Genomic DNA, 22240 nt, shown 5'->3' with positions numbered 1-22240 from the left:
TCGGATACACTAACTCTAGCTTGAGTTTTTGCCAACCTCGTTCCCGGAGCCTCTATTCTTCCCTTCCCCTTGAACTGGAGCGAGGGGGAAGGAAAGAAGAGAGACCCTGGGAACCAGGTTGACTTTTCATGACTTTTCGCTTCCCTTTGTCAGAGCTCATCGGGGAACTATGGACTGTGTGGGACTTTGCCATCGAATTGAGGCCACATGAATGCTGTGGTGATAGGCCCAGATACTTCAAACTGCGGTTCACCAATACAACCACAGTTTGCTGTCGAAAATAGTTTCCTCCATGCGCATCTTTATCTATAACATAGGAGCAAGGAAGAAAATGTTTTCCCCTTAAGTAACAGATCCCTTTATAATTATACTCCAAGAAGGAACCCCAAAAACGTAATGCAAATATTGATTTTTATTGTTGAGTATGGATCACTGTTTAAATATGTACACAACCTCATCAAAAAATTTTAAGAACCATATTGCTACAAAAATATTGACATGCTACTATATTTAGTTATTCACACAACATGAAGGCATTGTGACGACGCCAGCAACACTATGCGAGGACAAAGAATTTCCAAGTGAGCGACTTCACGCAAGCCTTCTCATTTTTAATACTCAGTGAAAAGAGGCTCTGCATTAAATAATTTTCCTTAATTAAACTCGCTAGATATTAAAAAAAAAAAAGGATTATCCGGGCTATAATTACAACTCGTTCTCGCAGTATGAAAATTTGTATCACCTGGCTTTGAATAAACGATTTTCATGACTTTGAGAGCACTGATAGCAAGAAAAGAATATATTCCAGACATATTTCTTTTAAATTAAAAGAAAACCTAGGTGCCCGGATACGAACGTTCGCTAAGATGCAGTTTTAGACGGCTAACGAATACGTTCGGCCATCAAGGCCACCAAGCTTTACACAAAACGCAAGAAACATATAATTTTTGAAAGTTCTACGTATCTTGTTCCTCAGCGGTCGGTATAGCTGTTCCAACAAGTCGAACTTTCGGGGTTCAAACCCAGTCAAAAGGATGTGTTATTTTTTGCCTTGCTTGCCCTGTTCCAAAAAGCTTAAGGACTTTGAGAAATGCATATATCATGTTATTGTGATCATGACGTATCAAAAGCCAGGCGATATTATATGATTGTAATTCCAGTCTCGATAACATGTTGGTAATTCAAAAGGGCTGTTTTACAACTTACTCGTCCCTAGTCCCTACTATGTGTGCAAACGTAACGTTTTTTACACAGCACAAATGAAACATTCGTGACAAAGAAATGTCTGTCGAGTATACATATTTCAAGTTACAAACAACAGAGATAAACTTTGAAAAACTGCTTTCAAAAAGCCCCAATTACAATCTATTTTAATCTTCTTCAATTGTACCCATCCCTGCTTCCTTATTTATTTTCTGTTTTATTCAAGCCTTTCTTCAGTTTTTTAAGAAGTGATTTTTACGTGCGCTTGATTTGGTTGCGAGTTCCCACACAGCCCCTTGGACCTCTTCCTTGGTATGCCAAGTGAAAAGTCCAAGAACAAATTTCTCACTGCGCATGCTCAGAGAAACAAAACTCGAGAAAAAAGGAACTACAACTTTTATTTGTCACCGAGCATGCGCATACATACACCAATAAGACCGCAATCAAGTCAGGTGGAAAAGTATATTCGAAGGCTCTCGAGACTCAAGAGAGTCAAAGAGAGCAAAGATTCCAACATCGATTTTACAGTGATTTGTGAATTCTGCAAGTTGTTATCTTATGAAATGCGTTTAAAGTGTATAGGGGTTAAGGGTCAAAGCCGTGAAGTTCGATGAGCGCCAGTGGGTTTCTACTTGCGGCATCTAAAAGGTGCCTTGTTTGCATTATGGTATAACCTATACTTATTATATTCTCAACAGAATATCAGGTTTCTGATTGGTCAATAACGAATGCAAAAAATGGTCAAAGAGTGCAATACGGAAGTTTCTATGGAAACAGCGATGGAGTAATTTTGTTGAGTATATAATAAAATCGTATGAACTTGCTCGTATTTTTAAATTATGGACACTCGTGATGCTCTGAAAGTTTTCAAATTGCACTCGCACACTTTTGAAAACTTTAAAAACATCGCTCGAGCCCATAAATCACGAAATGTACTCGCGCTATACTTCTTATATATTCAACAAAATATCAAGTTTCTAATTGGTCAATGACGAATGAATAAATAGATTATAGAGTGCAACACGGACGTTGCTATGGAAACACAGGAAAATTCTGTTGAGTACATAACTCAAGAATGCTCATGAATTCTTGATTTATGGTCGCTTGTAATTTTTCGCAAATTTTGAGAACTTTCAAAACATCACGAGTGCCAATAAATCACTAAATGCACTCCGCCCGATCATCCTATGCTAACCGGCCTGTGTGACTTGGATCGGTAATTTACTTCACTACTGGAGAGATTATAGAATACCCGGTACATTATTCTTGTGTCGGTATCCTTTGAAGAACGAGGCATACAACAATTGACGGTATTCATATGTGAGTGGAAGAGTATTTAATGATCTAGCCTCAGTACGTTATTGTTTGGGTATCACCACAATTTCCATCACGTCTTTTGATTTATTGTTGTAAGATCTTCTTATGATGTCCACAGCCTCTGCGTGCGTCACATCTTGAAGGCTTTCGCCGTCTACAGATAGAATTTCGTCACCACTCTAAAAATACAGAAAACAAAAATCTCAACGACAAAACGCACTTTCAAGGAGAGCTCGATATCACCTCTTTGAAGGATCTTAACTCTTCCACTACGAACACCACATCTGCGCAACAATCATAAATCAAACTCGCCCCAGTCCTTTCACGTCATCCTACCTTGAGCCGTCCGTCGTCAGAAGCCGCGCCTCCTGGGAAGATTTTTTCCACCCTTACTTCCGGTTGGGTTTTGGAGCCTTTTCCCCCGGAAATACTTATCCCTGAAATGGATTCGCAAAAATAAAACAGTGATAATTATCGTGAAATAATCAACAATGATGTGAAGAATTAATCAGATCACAGAGGATTTTATCCAAAATTTGATAAATTCTTTATATCGTGCGAATTAAATATTGTTTTATCAAGTTTCTAAAAATCCACAAATAGGTTTAGAGGAGAAGAGGGAAGCAGCAACAATGTGATCTCGACAAATGATTTTGAGATCGAGTCGTACGACAAAATTTGCCGGACTGCATTTTCAGCTATTTCAGAAGTTCTACTCCCACAATTACGTGACTGGTCCGACGCCGTTCATTCAATAAGCTTACTTCCTCTTACAGGAAGATTTACCTAAGTTAGACCGCAATTGGCTTGTCCATTTTGTTTTCCCAAGTTTAATAAAAATACTCAAGACAGTATTTTCCTTTTAGCCTGGTTTTAACTCGCGATGCAAGCACGGGCACATATGACATGCACAAATCCAGTATAACGTTTAAACATATGCAGGATGTCCCCCAAATAATCCCATAAACGCACGCGCGCTGAAGCTCGACCCACGCTATCACTCTTTTCCAAAAAGATCTTTCGAGCGCATCCTATTCTCATCCCCAGTGCCCTCCGTTTCCACTGGTCAGACGGTCGGTGAACAAAAAATTGCCAAATGAGGGATATTTACGCCCCAAAAACCCTCTTGTCTCAAGGGACAAGACAAAAGATCGAACGGTAGCCTCGCAGCTCTTACAAGGTCTCACCTGATTGGAGACCACCCTAACCCTTAACAAAAGAACAAATAACAGAAACAATGGACCCTAGGCCTAAAACCTAACCCTTTTGTTTTAGGCCTAGGGTCCATTGTTTCTGTTATTTGTTCTTTTGTTAAGGGTTAGGGTGGTCTCCAATCAGGTGAGACCTTGTAAGAGCTGCGAGGTGACCTAGATCGAATCTAAAAAGTTACATGATCTGCGTTGGGAAAGCAGAATGTAAAGCGAATAAGGTTTGATGTTACTTTGTCGGACAGGGAAATCTCAGCCCATCAAAAGCCAAAGAATACTCTGAATGAAAAATAAGATGAACTATGCAAAAACCTACCTAAGCTTGTTCTCTTCTTGGAAAGAAGTATTGTAACAGCAGACGAGTACTCCCTGGAAAATCCACCTGTAGGAGATTTCAGCAAAGGACGGCTGCTATCGTCTTCTTCATCCTCCTTATACTCCATCGACAGTCGATCCGGCACCAAAAGCGAATGTCTTTTCGCGGATTTTTCATTGTCATTTTCATCATGTCTAGACAATCTAGATTCATTATTATTTACTTGGATGACAGGAACTGCAAATGAAGCGGGGGCAATATTCTTTGGTGCCGCACTCGTATCTTTCACAGGGGTCATGTCTTGAGGATAGTTCGGTGGCAAAGTTATTATTGTATTTAGATTGTGTGCTTCGGGACTTCTTGTGCTGCGATCCAAAATACTGCCTCCCAACCAAGCCGTTTGAGCTCGTTTCTTATCCATCTCTTCTCTTTCTTGTTTGATTTTTTCCACTTCTTCTTTCGTTCGAAGCTGGAAACTTCCTCTACTATCTGAAAACAAAGGCGTGAAAACCAAATATGTCTCAGAGTTACTTTAACAACCTTTTTTTTTTAAACCTTCTCGCGAGTAGTTTTCAAACTACAGTGTCACGTAGCAAAAAGGGTAATGAGTACATTTATTATATAAACACCAAGGAAATAACAGGTGAGCTTTCGCACCAAACATGATATCTTCACGTGAAAATAACGTGTTTTAGTTTTTTTCTCAGTGCGTGAGAGGGTGGAATTCAACAAATACTGCAATCTGATTGGTTTCGGGAGAGGGTGGAATTTTCTCATTCGACCCTCTCACGGCGGACGGAATCCTAGCCTTAAGCCTGGTTTTTCCTTGCGACGCAAGCACAAGCCCAAGCATAAAAGCGCTTATTTCACCGTGAAAACGGGGTTGACACAAGCATAAGCAAAGCATAAGGATCAAAATTTTTCCTTTTCCTTGTGTTTGCGCTTATGCTTGCGTCGTGTGAAAACGAAACGAAGCATAAGCACAAGGAAATTTGCTACGTCTGGCCAATAGACCATTTTCGAATTCTCACGGCTGGACTGGATCCAGCATGAAATGGAGGCTAATGCGGGCAAATCTTTTCAAATGCAAATTAATTTTCCCGCATTAGCCTCCATTTCATGCTAGATCCAGTCCAACCGTTAGAATACGAAACTGGCCTATTAAAGCACTCGTTCAAGATTCTCCGCGTCTGAGCATTTGAACAATATGGCGGATGCAGAGGTTGTTATTTAATGCTTACGTCGACGTTCGTTTTCACTGGCATAAGCTACTTATGTTTGTGCTTGCGTCGCTAGTGAAAACCAGGCTTTAGTTGCGTGAGCTTACGTGATGACCTTAAATTTCCAATTTTTTTTTTGACACCGAATCCGTTTACATACAGTCTACTTGTCTACTTTATTAGACAAGAGGTTTGGAAATAAAATTCAAATAAAAACATTCCTCTTTGAAACATTCAGTTTGTTAGTCGCTTTAATACTGCATTCGTTATCATGAGCGGTGCAAGTCAACAATTTAAAAAATGATTTCAGAGAGGAAGGGAGAGAGAGAGGAGAAATGTAAATGAGTTATTTACCAGCTGAGGGTCGGTCCGTATAGTGAAAAACTGTGACCTCGGTCTTGAAAAGGCTGCCCTCGGCCTGCGGCCTTGGGCAGCATTTTCAAGCCCTCAGTCACAGCTTTTCGTTACACGGACCTCCCAGCTGGCAAATAACATATATATCTTTTCACAGGTAAAAAGATCACCGTCGCTATGGTTACAAATAATTGAGTCGTTGTTCTACGTCAGGTATTACAAAACATATTTAAGTGAAGGGTTTGACGGTATTTCATTGGTGTTTACATAATTAAATATAAAAATTACAATTTCCTCGAATGTGATTGGTTTAAAAAACTCCAATTTTCCACTAATTCACTTGCCAAGTTGTTATCGGACAGTTTGTTATTGGACATTATAAACCAATCACATTCAAAGTTATAGTATAAATCAACCAATCACAACCTTGGTTTCAATCACCATAGAAACAGTGTACAGGCTTTCTTTCTTTCTTTCTTTCTTTCTTTCTTTCTTTCTTTCTTTCAGAGCGACATTAAACAATTTACACCTCCTTTGTCAGTCTTTCATTGCAAATTTTCCCTTTCTTTCATAACTTGGATCTTCTTCTTTTCTCGGAAATTGTAACTTTTATGATTAACTGGTAATAGGACTGAGTGAAGCCCAATTCGGTCTGTAATCACACTGGTGATAAACAAATGGGACTCCCGCTGCGCGTTCGTCCGATTTTGTTATCACTCGTATGATTACAGACCGAACTGGACTCCACCCAGTCCTATTACCATTACAAACAGAATATTACATGGAGGATGATACCCGGACTCCCAAAACGGCTGGAAATCGAGCCTAATGACCGCTTGGAGATACAGAATTTCTCTTCGAGTGTTGACATTTTCACGAGTGCGCGCAGCGAATATCTTCCATGTAAATGACGATTTGCCGAGCAAAACGCTGCCCGAAATAACATGGACTGATTTAGAAACGCCGGCTAACGGCTAAACTTCGGCTGCTAAGACTTAAGTTTAACACACCGGGACAACCTCTCCAAAATTCGTTATTATGTTTGTTCTGTAAGAAGCATGAAAATAACCCTACATCCTACCAACAGTAACGTAAACAAATATGTCAACTGCAAAGGCCATTTAAGAGAACATACAACAAGTACAAACGTTTTATACGAGTCAATAATGGAATTTAAACGACAAGGAAAGACTTGTGTAACCAAACAAGACTTGTGTAACTAAACATTTAACTGTAAAGAAAAAGGACGCAGAAGAGACAGATAAAACCGAGGGCGAAACGACAAATAAAACTGACCTGAAAACAGATTTAGAGCACTCGCAATTGATGGATTTTGGTCAAGACAGTGATCGAAGGAAATGAACTTTGTTTAAGAAGAAAATTCACCGAATTATCGTGGGAACATTTTGCTGTACGGTAGTAGAACATCAAAATCAAGGCAGAAACAACAGTGGAAACAAAAGATTAAAACCAGGCGATGAGTGCAATCAACGATGTAACACCTTCCATTCCACATTAGTAGAGTGGTTTTCAATAATTGTTTTCAATTGAGTGTCGAAAGTAATTAGCGAATTGCGTTGGTTTTGCATTACTTCACTCAGTGATTGGTTCAAAGTTCTCGCGCCATTTTTTCAACCAATCAGACGTGAAACCAAAATCAATCGTGGCTTGCGCGTGCACATTTCCCGCGCTTTGTGTCGGCTATGTGTAATTACTGTGAGTTTTGATTGATTTACTAGACACAAGCAGACGCAGAGTATCAGATGAGCCAATCAGAGCGCAAAACAAAAACAAGCAATACGCGTAGAGCGCGGGGAAAAACGTCTCTCACTGTAAGAGTAACGCCACATGCAGCCCAAGTTCAGAAAAAGGTTCTAGCATTGTATTATTTTACATGGAAGATAAACGGGCTTGCTTTAATCAAAACTGGGACAAAAATTACAATTACTTTGCAGGAAAATAACCGCACAATGTTGTGGCGTCAAATAAGTGTTGTCTACCCGATTGTTCAATCGATTTGATGTGATTTCCTTCAAAGGATTTGTAAACATCAACACAGGTCATATCTTATCTTGAACCTTGAGGCACCTGTGTTGAAAGCAGATTTTTCATAAAACAGCCACCAAAAAATAATTCGGCATGTAATTCCTTTTCACATTTTTCCTCTTTACAATGCCATCAATTTTGCTGGGTTACCATAAAGAGTAAACCGTTAAAACATACCTTGAATGGCAGCCACAAGCTGTCTTTTTGGTTTTTCGTCCACAGTGGGGATTATGGTGGGTGAACCTACAAGAAAGGAGATTGGAGATTGTAACACCGATAGCGGATTTTCTGTGAATTTGTACGTGTGCATGACACATGAAATCATTGAAATGAAATATATATAGACGACTGAGGCAAGTGAACCTTGCACTTTTCTGGACAATTTAAGAAATTTGTCCTTTTTTTAAGACACTTGAAGATTCAGGTGTCTCCAACGGGTTCGAAGCCACGACGACTGAGACGACTGAGGCAAGTGAACCTTGCACTTTTCTGGACAATTTAAGAAATTGTCCCTTTTTTAAGACACTTGAAGATTCAGGTGTCTCCAACGGGTTCGAAGCCACGACCCCTGCGATACCGCCGGTGCAATGTTCTACCAACTGAGCAATGAAGCCACTCAGTTGGGAGCAGGTCAATTTGTTGGGCTAATCTGTTCCCGTGAAGGACTTGATGAGTGAAATGAAATGAAATGAGTGAAAGTTTGAAGTATACAGTCGTTCATTAACATAATTCTAGGTGTGCACACGAAAGAATTCTTAACAATACGATCGCTGACAAGCCATAACGTGTTGTTACCCACGACAGTAAAACTATCGAAATGGATTTGTAACGCCCAAATCTATCAAAGTTTTAAGTAATTCAAGCAAATTGATAACATAAAATAATCATTTGATCATTTCATATCATTTATACATTCAATATTTCCTGGTATTTGACGAAAGAAAAAAGTGATCCTCCCACTTATCTCGACAATTTAATCAATTGTCTCTAATAGACATCGAAATAATTCCATGGTTTCATATCACTGCGGACGAAAATTAGTATGGGTAATCAAATGGTGACGCGTGAAATTAGGGAATAATTTCACGCGCGTTTTGTCCAAATTCAAATAATTTCCCGAGCCTTTAGGCGAGGGAAATTACTTTATTTTGGACAAAACGCAAGTGAAATTATTCCCTAATTTCACGGGTATACCATTTGATTAGTTATTAATAACATGGTGACAAATTACTCCTTAACTTTCAAACCTGGACGCCATTTTAGCACTATATGAAAAGTTGCCATGGCAACAATGTAATTTCACATGTGAAATTATAAATTAACGCTGAAATTTCGCGCCAAAATTAAGGAGTAATTTGTCACCCATGTTATTAGCCTGTTAATTCAGCTCCACTTTGTTGGTGTAATCCACCGCTGAGATGGGGCCCGTCAGTCTCACCCCTCGCGAGAGATAACAATAAGAATAACCACTTGACTGACTACTCCTCGTGGGGTTTTTTCAGGGCCAATGAGAATGCAAAAGATAAGATCAATTTTATCAATCCTAACTGACCGGAGGGAAACCAGTTGGCTATTTACAAACGCAGCAAAGAAGTTGAACCACGGGTCTTGAACCACACGGCCACGTTGCCACGCTGTCACCCTGCTGAAAATGAGATCGGAGATTAATTGTTGATACATACCAGGTACACATCCGCTCAGGTATTCTAAGGCTTCTTTTTCATGAGCAGATACCATGGCATCAAATCTTCCAAGATCGTACGGTAAAATCAACGTCCTGTGGCGAAAAAAATACGACCATACACCTAAATGATAACATGCACCCGGTCTTAAAGCTTAATATACATCATCTCAACACCAAACTATAGATCTAAGTTTTCCTTAAGAGCCGTTTCAAGTAATTCTGATGTGAACTTTTAATGAACAACCCTAGTCAGTCAATCCGATCCAACCCCGTGCGTATTCCTTTCTTTCAGTTCTAAAGCCTAGGGTTCCTGTGGCATCTTTCTGCACGCCCCGCTCGTGCTTTTTACATTTTGATACATTTCTTCGCGGTACTCGTCCTGGCAGTGACGTGAATTAAATGACCACATTTGAGGTTATGTTGAGGACGTCAGCACCCGACGAGGAATTTTGAATTTTCTCTCCAACCATCCAAACCGTCAATACCAATTTTGTTTCTAGAATGTTGATACACACTTTCCATGCCGAAAGTCTTGGAATGATCGCGAAATTACCACAACAACGGGACATAACATTCTTAGATAATATTCTGTAGCCGCAGTCGCCGCCCTTGCTTAGGTTGCGTTCGATTGACCATATTCCGGAATAGGAGGTTTTCACGTGATGTCATCGGCGCCTTGGTGGACGAAAACAAACGATCTCTGATTAGCTTCTTTTGCTCGTCCACCAGAAATCGTACATTTCTCTATTGATATTGGTGTCTCTAGAGATTGGTTGAAAACGTCCTATGGGAATACATGGAATAGAAGTTAGAAATCCTTCGTTTTTACGGAGATTCACATTAAAACTGTCCAACACCCGCTAAAATGCTATTTTAAACATATCTTTATTATTCTTATTGCTTCAAAACGCCCAAACATACCGTTTTAAATCATCACTCCACGTATTCTTGTTCCAGAATAGGGTCAATCGAACACACCCTTTAATAAGCTCCCTTATAACTTCACTTTGCTTCTGTCAGAAAGTTTTGAGAAATCGTTTGTACTGCGCCACCAAGTAATCGAAATCGTTTGTCTTGCAAAAACTTCTCCAGGAATAAAATATATAATTCAGCACAAAATAATGATGAGGACCGTGTCGAGAAAAATCCGAGGAAATTTACTTTTGTTAACCGGCCAGGATACTTGGGTTTTTTAAATTTATTTGTTTTTTGAATTAGCTTTATTGTGTACTCCTCTTATAATATATAATCGATAAAATCACAATCATACTACACACGAAACGACGAAAAGGACAAAAAAAAAAAAAGCAAAGCAAAACCTAAAAGGGACAGGTGCAACGGGACTAACCTATGTTACAATAAAATGAATACTCCAGCATTAGCTAAAAAAAAAACAAAGAAATAAGAGTGGCATGGGCACGTAAGGACCAGCCTCCACGTGCAGGGGTAATTGATTTCATATACCCTTCACAGGAGAGAGCACATTAATTTACGGACAAAAAGTTGAAAGGCAGTACGCGAGGAAAAACTGGTTGGGGGTGATAGCTTACAAACATAGTTCCATAGTTTAACTATTCTGTTTAAGTACGAGGTCTGAAAAGTGGAAGTTTTGCAAAGAGGAGTGCGTAGATTAAAGGAGTTACTTTGTCTTGTACGACCGTGGGAAACAAAAGATACGTAGTTTAGGACATCTAAATCAGTACTACAGTTAAGGCATTTATAAAAAGACCAGTTCTTTGGAATTCGCGATCTAGATAGAGTGGAAGTAAGTCTAGCAAGGTCAGCCGCTCCTTCTACGACGTCTCGCCTCTGCGCATGCGTAAAATCCACCTGTTTGCACGTCTCTGCGCCTGTTCCACTTAGCATTCAGAATAACGTAAGCGGGCGACCAGGCTTGGGTGGCGTAACACAGCTGTGACTTGACCAAAGACAAATAGAGGGATCCCCTAACAGAGACGTCAATAAGCAGGGGACATGTCCCCAAGAAGCTTGTTTGCTTTCGCAGTGATAGTGTGGATGTGTGAGTCCCAAGAGAGCGTACTAGTTATTAATTCTTATAGTTGTAGTCGAAACTAATCGGGGTCTTTTTCCTAGTCACAGTTAGTGCTTTACATTAGGACGTATTAAATCTAATATTATTGCGCTGCGACCAGTCATGCATATTTGAGAGAGTGTCTTGTATGAGGTCACAGTGTTCTAGAGGCGAGACATTTCGATATAGCTTGGTGTCGTCGGCGGTTGAGGGAACGTGAATTTGAACGGCACACACACACACTCAGTCTCCCACTTCAAAAAGAGAAAATCAGTGATAGGGATTTCCAAATCAGCGTCCTTTAATTTCATACCTTACATCTCTTAACAAAAGAGCTTTTTCTGGTTTATCCAAGATTGCAAGGAGTTTATTCACAAGTGACTCCACATCTGAATCTTCTTGATACTGCAATATCAAAAACAATGATTGTAAAAACTGAGCTCACAAGAAAAAAATTCATCAATTTAACAAGGTAACTTTCTCAATCTAATGCAACGTACATGTATTTGCTTGCATTGAAAAGTTGGGGCACTAGTTTGAAAAAAGAAAGGGAAAACTCTTTTTGGTCTAGTTCAAGGAAAAGTCAACAATTTCTGTAACAAGTTAAGGAAATTCTAAATAAGATTATTGTTATGAATGACAATGAAACGGCATAGCATTTTAGGTTTTGCAAGACCGCTAGCATATTAAAGTCCGCGTGTTCTCCTGCTTACCGCGGCTTACGTGCTTTTTGCATTCTGGCACATTTCTTTGGCGTCCTCGTCCGGACAAGGACGTGAATTGACAAAATTTGAGGTTGTGTAGAGGACGGGAGAGCCTGACGTTTTTTTACCCTAAACAACCACATCGTTCATACCAATTTTATTCCTGCAATGTTGACACACAATTTCCATTTCGAACGACTTGGGAGTTATCAAGAAATTATTGCAAAAATAGATGTTATTGAACTAGCGTGAGATCCGTACTGGAAAAATATTGGCCGAGTTCCATTTTTTTTGCAAGTTTATGGACCCTCTATGTTCCCCGAGGGGAACATTGAGGGTCTTGGGGAAACAAAACTCACTGTTTCCCTTGGGGCCAGTCATTAAGTGCTTAATGTTGAACTTCCCTTCGCTTCTGAGCATGGGTTTCCATGCGTTTTCCATATTTTGACATTCATAAACAGAAAAAAAAACCGTTGACTTCCTTGAAAACGTTTTCAAACAGTACTGAAACAGTTCCACTCTGCCAAGTGCAGAAAATTACTAGCCAGCAATACGTAAGAATTAGCTACTTTAAAGTGCTAAAACTAACCCTTCGCTTCACTCAAGCTTCGTTTAGGTTTAATTATACTGAAACGTAACATTCTGCTAAAATTAATTTTCCAAAGGCTCGCGAACAGTTGACTCATACATTACGCATACCCCACAGTGGCATACCTGTTTAATATGCCTGATAACAGCATTGTATTCATCTACAACAAGAATCTTCTTGGCTTTGTCCTCAATGTACAGTAGCATCTGTTGTCTCGTGGAACCACCTAGTGGTAGCATTAATTGAGAACCAAATCCCTTCTCAAAAATAGGCCTCACATGAACAGGAAGTTGCCTCTCGCGATAGACTGAAGATATGCCACATGAACAGACAAACAAACATACAAGTACAACAAAACAGTCGCACAACAAAATGAGAATAGTACAAAAAGGGTTTTTAACCAATTTTTAAAACCTTAGACAGCTTTAGAAGAAGTTTACAAAAAGGGTTTTAATCAATTTTTAAAACCTTAGACAGCTTTAGAAGAAGTTTATAAAATGGGAAGATTAATGTTAATAGTAATGTTATTTTTTCTGCATGTGTAAAATATCGCAAACATCAAATCTAACATCAAAAGCAAACTTGCGCTAACTGTTCGCTGATAGAATCAGAAAATTGCAAACAATTCGCTTCCTCACATGTGTATTATTCACCTTTGCATCAGAAACCATTTAGAAATTGGCCCCTTGGTGACTTGGACCGGAGGGGTGTCGACACACGAAAGAATGTGAATTAATTAAAAGATGAGTCGTTAAGTACTGTACAGTTAATTTAAATTAGATTTCTTTCAACAAAGACCATTTACTGCTTATCATTTGTTAATTTTCAGTACTTTTTAAAAGCTTTTTGGTGATGACTTGTTTTGTTTTATACTAGTACAACTAAGTCAGAAGTTTGTAAATGTACAATACTATTATTATTGGCAATAATTCCATGGCAGGAATGCATCTGAACCTTGGGGTTTACATAGTACTATTACTACTGTTAATACTGCAAGTTATTTAAGCTGGGACATCAGATTAGTCAATAATTAAAGAGACGCCTCTATTCTTCATTTTTGTAGACACAACACATTGCATGGACGGTATTTCATAAGTTAGAACTTCTTTTAATCATTCAAGTATTTAAGTCTATATTTTACGGTTTAATTGAATATAATTTAATTCTTTGGTTTATATTGTTGCTAAAAAGTGTGCATTAATAATTGACAGAAGCATCACATTTTCAGCCAAGCTAAAACAATAGTTTTAACAAGAGTAATTAATTTAATGAAGTATTTTCTCTCCAAATGAATCACAATGCTTGACTGAGACCTTGTCTTTATTGTAGAATGCTCGGAAGGCTAGTTTAAAATCACCATGGCAATGAAAGTGTTAAACAATTTATTGATCAAACACAAAAGATCAAAAACGTATAACTGAAATGAAATGTTCAGACAGCAGAAAAAAACCCATAATGATGGCGACGATGACAATGATGATAAAGACACAAAAAGCATATACACAGACCTTCCACTATGTTGCACAACATAAACACCTTGTCACACAGGTACCTGGACATCCATACACAGCTATTCAATTACTATAATTATGTCTGATCTAAAACTGTCAGTTAGGTATACCCTGGTAAACATAAACCATAATATCTCAGTGCCTTCATTGACGAGTGTGATACGTACATAGGAATTAAGTTGTATGAAGGCAAGTGTATTTCGCGATTTATGGGCATGAGTGATGTTTTGAAAGTTCTCAAAATTGCATGGGCCGTAGGCAAGTGCAATTTGGAAACTTTCAAAACATGATGAGTGACCACAAATCACGAGATGCACGAGCAAGTTCATACAATTTTTTTAATTCATTATATACCCAACAAATTACTCTATCACTTTGTTTCCATAACAACTTCTGTATTGCACTCAATAACCTCTTTTCTGCTTTCTTCAAGTTATTGTTTTGGCTCTTTCATTTCTTCTCCTGTGATTTCATGGGTTCTTAAGCTGACACCAAGGATGAAACAACTTTTCCTATTACATGTACATGGGGTTAGAGCAGTTTTCAAATGACTATTAAAAGTAATTACGCGATTGCAATTGCTACACTTAGTGATTGTTTTAAGAATCTTGCACCAGTTTATCATCCTATGAAAAGGAAAACCAAACCCAATCATGCCTTGCAAACACGATTTTTCCCACGCTTTGAACAAGTTACATGGAATTGCTACAAATTTGGATTGGTAATACACCTGCTGTGATTGGTCGAAGTTATTACTTTGGTATTTGCTTTAATTATAACACTCAATTGAAAACCGCTCTATCAACCTAAACCTTGACAATGTCTTGGAGCACCTGATGATCACTCACCTCTTTCTTCCATCTTGGGTTTACTCTTTTTTCTAAAGCTCAACTTGGACTTGATTTTATCACCTTGTTTCTGCAGGAAGGACTTGGATTTTCTTATCTTATTTTGTTCATTGAGCTCTCCATCACTGCCACTCAAAAGAGCTTCTTCTTTGCTCATACTTATGACAGACATTTTCTTAATCCCATCTTCTCTGCTACTTACACTCTCAAAAGAATATGCTGATCGAAGAGAGTTCTGCTTTTCAAATTCGCCTCCACTGCTAGTGGAAGACGTAGCTAGACTTTTCGCACTTTGTGTTCTCTCAAGCTCTGCTTCTTGACTGACTTGCACAAGCACAACTTCATCTTTCACTTCTGGTGGTGGCTCAGGTGAAGGCTCTGGGGTCTGGACCCCTGTGTCGCATAACATTCGTCTGGGACTTGGAGAATCTCGTGTGGGAGTCTCACTTTCAAAATCAGGGAATTGGGTACTAGAGTGACTGAGTTCTAGAGAGTTCATAGGCGAGACTGGTGCTGAGAGAGATCTGCTGTGTGCCTCCTTACTCTCTGTAATGATAAAAGAGTCCAAAAAATTATTATTAGGGTACTAAAAATACATTTTGTTTGAAAAAAGATCTTCATGTTTAAACCCTCAACAATAAGATCAAACAAACCTATGACAACAGTTCCATCAGGATAAACCCAGCTTATTTGGGATTGATAATGTTTGGCTTCTGGAAGTTTTCCAACAGCCTGGAGAAAAAAGAAAGTAACATTCAAAATCAGGATTTTTTGACAACTAATGAAATTGTAATTAGAGGTATGATGACATTTATCTTATAGATATATAGTAGTATGTATAGTAGTATATACTGTAAATGTTTCATGACCAAATCCTTGCTTTAAAATAGTGTCTAATGTGCTGTTAAAGGATGCACTTCCATTCTTAGTGAGACACTCTGAGATGGAAATCTCATCTACGTACTTTCACAAATCCAACTCCAGAGTGGTTCTGGATGGGTCAATATAATCATAATGAGAAATAAGATAGGTCCCAGTACAGTTTTCATTGGCATTGACTGGCAACCAATTCAAAATTGCCTCAAATGTTCAGGCTTTAAGGCAAGGCTATTGCACGGTGGACAAGAAAAGCCCTCAGTTTGAGATTTTCCGTCAAAGCCTCAATCTCCTATAATAAGTAGTTATCAACTAGCTGTTAAACAGCACTTACGGACTTATAAATTACCTTCAAAGTTGCCATGATATATTTTTGGGATTTGATGAACTCGACAGCTTCATTATGTGTCAGATTTTCAAAATTCTTTCCATTGACTTCAATAATTTGGTCACCAACTTTAAAGCCTGCCTTTTCTGCCAGTGAACCAGGATCAACACTAGAGAAAGTCAACATCACTATAATAAAATTATCCATCATCTCTGCAACATTGTCAGTAAAGTTGCAAAACATTAAGGATTCACAGCAAACGTCATATAATACAGTGTATTAATTTTAAAACACCTTTGTAAATCACTGGGTACATTGTAGTTTAGATATTTGTCTAATACAGTGTATGTGCAATCTGGATTGGATTTTGAAACATCTTGCATATGGCTCAACATTGTACAAACCAGAGAGAAAGTCAACGTTTACCTTAATCTAATAGTCTCTTGTAAACTCTTTTAGGGTATGCACCTCAGATATCAAATGCACTATAGATGGAAAATGTTGTTATGTGCCACTGAGAAGGATGCATAGAATTCCTGGGGAGCTTGGTCATAATCTAGGTTCTTCATGGTGCATGACATTGTAGAGCTCGAAGACCAGTTGGGACACATTGTCCATGAAGAACCTAGATTAATGACCTAGCTTCCCAAGAATAAAAGTAGCTCAATGGATAGAGCATGTGACCAGTGTTACGGAGGTCAGACGTTGGGATTGGGCTGCCTGGGAATCTGATTTTTCAAATTTCGTCTTTTGCCAAGAAACTAGTCTATATTCATGGGTTTAATTTCCACCTGGATCAGGGATTGTCTTCTTTCCCTGAGTGGGTCCACTGTCTCCAGCTAATGCTCAGATGGATTTCTTGGTTTTTCATCATTACAACAGGGCCTGAACAATCAACGGAATTGATGATCAATGACAATCAATAACAATCGATGGCAATTTGTATCAATGAATCAACTGGTATTGATAATCAATGGATAAACGATTGCACAGGTTTTAGTGATTATCGATGAGAATCGATCAATTAAATAACATCGATTACCAATAGGAATGCCAATCAATGACACTCGATAAAGTTCGCGGCTACTTTTGTGTGATTATCGATTGGTTGATGCCAATCGATGAAAATAAATTAACCGTAATTGATTGTCATCGATTGATCAATTGATTTTCTGATCATAGATTTCCATCAATTGTTCAGGCCCTGTTAAAAATAATCCTCTAATAGGTAATTATTAGTATATAATCACATGATTTCGAGAGCAATTTGGATTAAATAAGCATGACTGCACGAGTAAATTCTTTCAAAGACTAAAAAAAAATCATGAGCCTGTGGGGCGAGTGCAATTCGTAGTCTTAGAAAAAACTTACAAGTGCTTAATAATTTCAAATTGTCCAAGTAAAATCATGTGATTACTTGTAAATGATATGCATGCAAAAATTTCACCTTTATCACACTAATTTCAACTATCTGCACAAATTTCACTCTTGTGCACTCTGTTTGGGATTAGAAATTGACAACACTGCTCTCAGCCAATCAACATGCTGAACTTCTTGCATGTATATTATTAAGTTATCAAGTTAAACAAAATGGTCTATTCATAAGAAATTTTTCATTCAGCCTCTTTCAGTGAACTTCAGTTGAACTCTGTTACTTACCCAGAAACGTATAAACCTAGCCCATACTCGCTTCCACCTCGAAGGTTAAACCCAATGAAGCCATTTGGTGTTGACTCCAGTCCAAGATTGACTTTTCTGGAATCAGCACTGTTCAGTAAATGAGAAGAATGCTGAAGAGTAAGACTTCCTCCGCTGCCACTGCTTGCCTGTGAAAATAAGACACCAGAGGTTTGGCAAATGAGCTCCTTAACAATGATGGGGGAAGGGAGTCTTTAGGCCAACTTCAATGATACATAAGGTGATAACTTGTAGGTTTTGGTCACACTGACATTACCATGGATAATTTTTGTGTACGCTGCTACCACCATTCAACCCAGCATGACATCAGATGTTATTTTATATACATTCTGCGAAACAAGCAACCTACAGATTCTTGATTCTGTAAGGTAAGTACACTCTTCATCATTGGTCAAGGGACTCAAAGTTGAAACAAAATATAGGTTTGTCAGTAGTGTAAAGGACAAGTCTCTAAATTGTACAAGAAATTTCAAAGAAAAGTGATTGGACAAACCTATCTACAAAAAGTACAGAATTTCCATAGACAAGGGTATTACTTCCTCACTTACATGTAAGTTTGGGCTGGCGTGAAATACGAAACTCCAGTGACATCCTGATAAAATGTACATTGTAGTATGCCAAAGTTTTGAATAAGTATTGTTTCATTTTCCTTGTAAATACTTTGGGGTGCAGGGATGGCGCAGTGGTGAGAGCACTCGCCTCCCACCAATGTGGCCCGGGTTCAATTCCCAGACTCGGCATCATATGTGGGTTGAGTTTGTTGGTTATCTACTCTGCAGCGAGAGGTTTTCTCCGCGCACTCCTGTTTCCCCTCTCCTCAAAAACCAACATTTGACTTGATTTGCACTAATTCTTAATTTCACTTTACAGTGTCCCCAATTAGTGCTCCAGTGCCAGAACAAAGTTTCTTATACCCGAAAACACCGACCCCCCGGTCCATAGACTACTATTTCAAGTAAATACTATTGGTCAAAAACAGCGTCACAATTAGTGTTAAGCCTAAACATCCACTTTAAACAGCGTTGGTCAACAGTATTTAAGTCTAAGCACCCATTTTAAAAGGTTCACCTTCACTTTTTTCGTTGTGATGGCCGATTACTTCATGTGACTGAAGTGAAACTGGTGCAATAATTATTGAAAGCTAACCTTTTAAAATGGGTGCTTTAAGACTTGAATTAACTGTTGACAAACGTTGTTTAAAATGGATGTTTAGGCTTAGCACTAATTGTGACGCTGCTTACGACCAACAGTACTCACTTGAAATAGTATTTTTGGGGTAGTCCCTTCGGGTAGTCTGTTGTGGTAGTCCATGGACAGGGGGTCAGTGTTTTGGGGTCACCCCTATGTACACTTAATAAGACTTTGTTTATAAATATACTTCATTTATTTGACAGCCTTTTTTCACTTGACACCTCTAAAATAGATAGTGTCTAATGAAATTACTAAGTTTGCATTTTTGAAATATCTTAAATAATCAAGGTCTCCCAAACTGGAATCAGCGGTGGTCAATGGGGTTTGACCTTGGCTGGTCCATTTCCATTGACCTTGGTTTTTATTATATCACAATAACTAATCCTCAAATAAAAATAATAATTATCATTGTTTATTATTTATATCGACTGTACCTGTAGACTATCATTTTCCACAATTCCGTTATGAACAATTTTCCCATTTCTCTGCCCCCTGTAAAAGTTTTGAATGAAGACACAGCCGTGAGAATAATACATTGCTTGCAAACTCACTACCTCAAGACGGTTGCCAATTTTTGACAGAACTGATTGGAGAGACCAGTCTTTTGGAAAGATTTAATTATGCAATGCCTTCAAATTCAAACTCCTCCAGAAGAATGCAAAATTGTTGCATTTTCTTTGCAAACTCACGGGTCTGGCCGGCCAGTTCTGACAAAAGGAAAGCACCCTTAGGCTTGTAAAATCTACATGATTATTAATGATGGCACTGACAACGATTAACTAAAAAGATGAAGTTTTCAGCATGTGTTTTGAACAGGGCCATCCATGACCGATCATGGCGGAAGAATCAAAGTGAGTCTCCGTGTCAACATGTGTAAAATGAACGCGACTATTTTGTATGCATGAAAACTCAAAAGGTCAAGCACGCCAAATTAAAAAAACCCTCATCCAAAACCAAGAACAGGAGTAGGCGATAAAATAGAGATTTTCCTCCACTAACACTAAAAAATTTTCATCATCCATAGTGCTTTCATAAAAGTCCAGGACTCAGTCATTTTAGAATACGATAGTTTCTGCATCACACTATCAATGCTTCCAGCATCTCGTTAATTATATTCAACTCACGAAAACACGAAATTAAACCATACAACGTGCATTAATAAAATAGCTACATTTGAGACTTCCCAAGCGCGACGGAAAGCAGTCATACTGTGGGACACGAGCGTTAGTATCTACTTAATTCAGTGAACTCAATACAAGATCGAAGTAATGTTTGACAACCTAAACGTTTTCCACAAACAACGTCCATATTTTTAAGTGATATGAGTACACAAATATTACCAAGAAAACACTGAAAACCGGGCCCGCCGAGCCAACTTGCGAAAAAGAGGAAAAGAAAGAATTCATTTATGATTTAGAAAATAAAACGATTCGCAATTATAATATATATCGCGTGAATTTTTTAAGTTTTAATTAGTTTCAAGCGAAGTCACGAGCCAAATAAACACCTGGGCACGCTTTGCTGGAGAATTTGTTTCTTCATAAAACAATTCTAAAACATCCGTTTCAAACTCTAACCTTTGACGTTCGATTAAAATACAACTTAAATTGTTGCTGTAACGTTAACAGTCCGACAGCCACGAAACTCATTGAATTTTTTTCTTTGTAAAGTAATCGACTTACCAAGACTTCGCTAAATCAACCTCTGACAGGGACGCCGCGGACTTGACAACCACCTTCAACTTATTCATACTTCCCAATAACTTTTCGGCTGAGCTTTTAGTGATGTTCTCAAAATCTATTCCATTCACCTCAATTAATTGATCGCCTGGAAGAAGACCTTGCTCGGCGGCAGACGAACCTTCATCCACCTCACAAACTAAAAGCGGCCTATCGCTTTCCCGACCGCCTTTAATTTTGAATCCGAGACCCTCTTCCGATGAAGTTCTCGTTAAAGTTATACATTTTAAAGGAGTCGGCGAAGACCCTCTGGCCAAACTTCGAAGCTCGGTATTATCAAAGCTCTGAGGTAAACTTTGAGTCTTGCGTTTTGTACTTTGGTTTGGTAGTTTGAAAGGATGTGCCATTTCGCTGTACGGTGCTAAAGTATCGAACTTGTTTAAATGCGCCGATGGAATGAGATTACGAATGTCGGCAAGGAGATCCAGCTTTCTGGGGTTGTCCAAGCACGATTTCAGAGCAGCCACAAGGTTTTCCACCGATTTGTAAGTTTGGTATTCCTTTAAAGTGTAGTGTAAATAATTGCGATCGTCCTCCGACAGTAAACGATGAGCATTTCGTTGAAATTCCTTCAGCTGTTCTTTGCGCTCTGAAGCCACGGGTTGCGCCATTTTAAAGGTCCTTGCACGTTTGTTCTTGCAGCGTATTTATTTTATCACCGACCGTCAAGAAATTGCCAAAATCCTAACCAACATCCATAATCAGGCACGGACATTGCCACAAGACACATGAATGACGCCGTGGTCACTCACTTATGAAGTTGATAATTTATGCTGCATAATTTGCAAGCCTCTGTTGTCAAGAAAAGTGCTTTGACAGAAAGTAAACAAGCGGTATTGTTAAAAGTTGGCTAACCTCTTGAAGCGCCCCCAGGAGTTGTGTCTGTAGCGAAAGCTTCCCTCCTGAAGTAAAAACTGCGAGAGCCTTTCTTCGTTATCTGTCTTGGATCTAATTCCCACTCCGCTGTTTTCTGCTGGGTGACAGATAAAAAACAAATTATAGACAAACAAAGAATGCTAATCATTACTGACACAAAAACTAACGAATGGCACTTGTAATAGCCTTAGGCTTTATCGAGGCAGATGGACTTTTTTTGCTTTGATTAATTTAACAGCTGATCATCGACCAGTTTCCAAGTCGAATTTTTATATAGGCCTTATCACGGTTTTGGAAGCCATCTTGACGGGTACTTGGCAAGCGTGTCCGAAATAACAGTGTTTCTATGGGAATCTGCGTTAAAATAACTTGAGAAAACCCTAAATATAGGAAAATTTGTGAATGGTAAATTTTAGTTGCTAACCAAAGGATTTTATTGACAAAATTGGAGGATCCTACCTGCACTAGAATTTGCCCAGCGGAATTTTAAATTTCGCTTA

The 22240-nt window shown here is 38.7% G+C and overlaps 1 protein-coding gene across 1 annotated transcript; it reads right to left on the bottom strand.

Annotated features, from left to right (window-relative positions):
• Window positions 1–395: 395 nt before the first annotated feature.
• LOC138006475 (PDZ domain-containing protein 7-like) lies at window positions 396–21634 on the bottom strand. The gene is made up of 13 exons (XM_068852817.1): window positions 20808–21634; window positions 19560–19617; window positions 17896–18062; window positions 16258–16405; window positions 15686–15764; window positions 15033–15578; window positions 12799–12899; window positions 11694–11785; window positions 9347–9441; window positions 7842–7907; window positions 4045–4533; window positions 2857–2957; window positions 396–2699 (listed from the first exon to the last, which is right to left on the bottom strand). The coding sequence occupies exons 1-13, from the start codon at window positions 21473–21475 to the stop codon at window positions 2562–2564; spliced, it is 2748 nt and encodes a 915-aa protein (XP_068708918.1). The 5' UTR covers window positions 21476–21634; the 3' UTR covers window positions 396–2561.
• Between the last annotated feature and the right edge of the window lie 606 nt (window positions 21635–22240).

Source organism: Montipora foliosa, chromosome 6, assembly GCF_036669935.1.
Source record: "Montipora foliosa isolate CH-2021 chromosome 6, ASM3666993v2, whole genome shotgun sequence".
Taxonomy (NCBI): domain Eukaryota; kingdom Metazoa; phylum Cnidaria; class Anthozoa; order Scleractinia; family Acroporidae; genus Montipora; species Montipora foliosa.
This window is presented reverse-complemented; position numbering and strand designations above follow the sequence as displayed.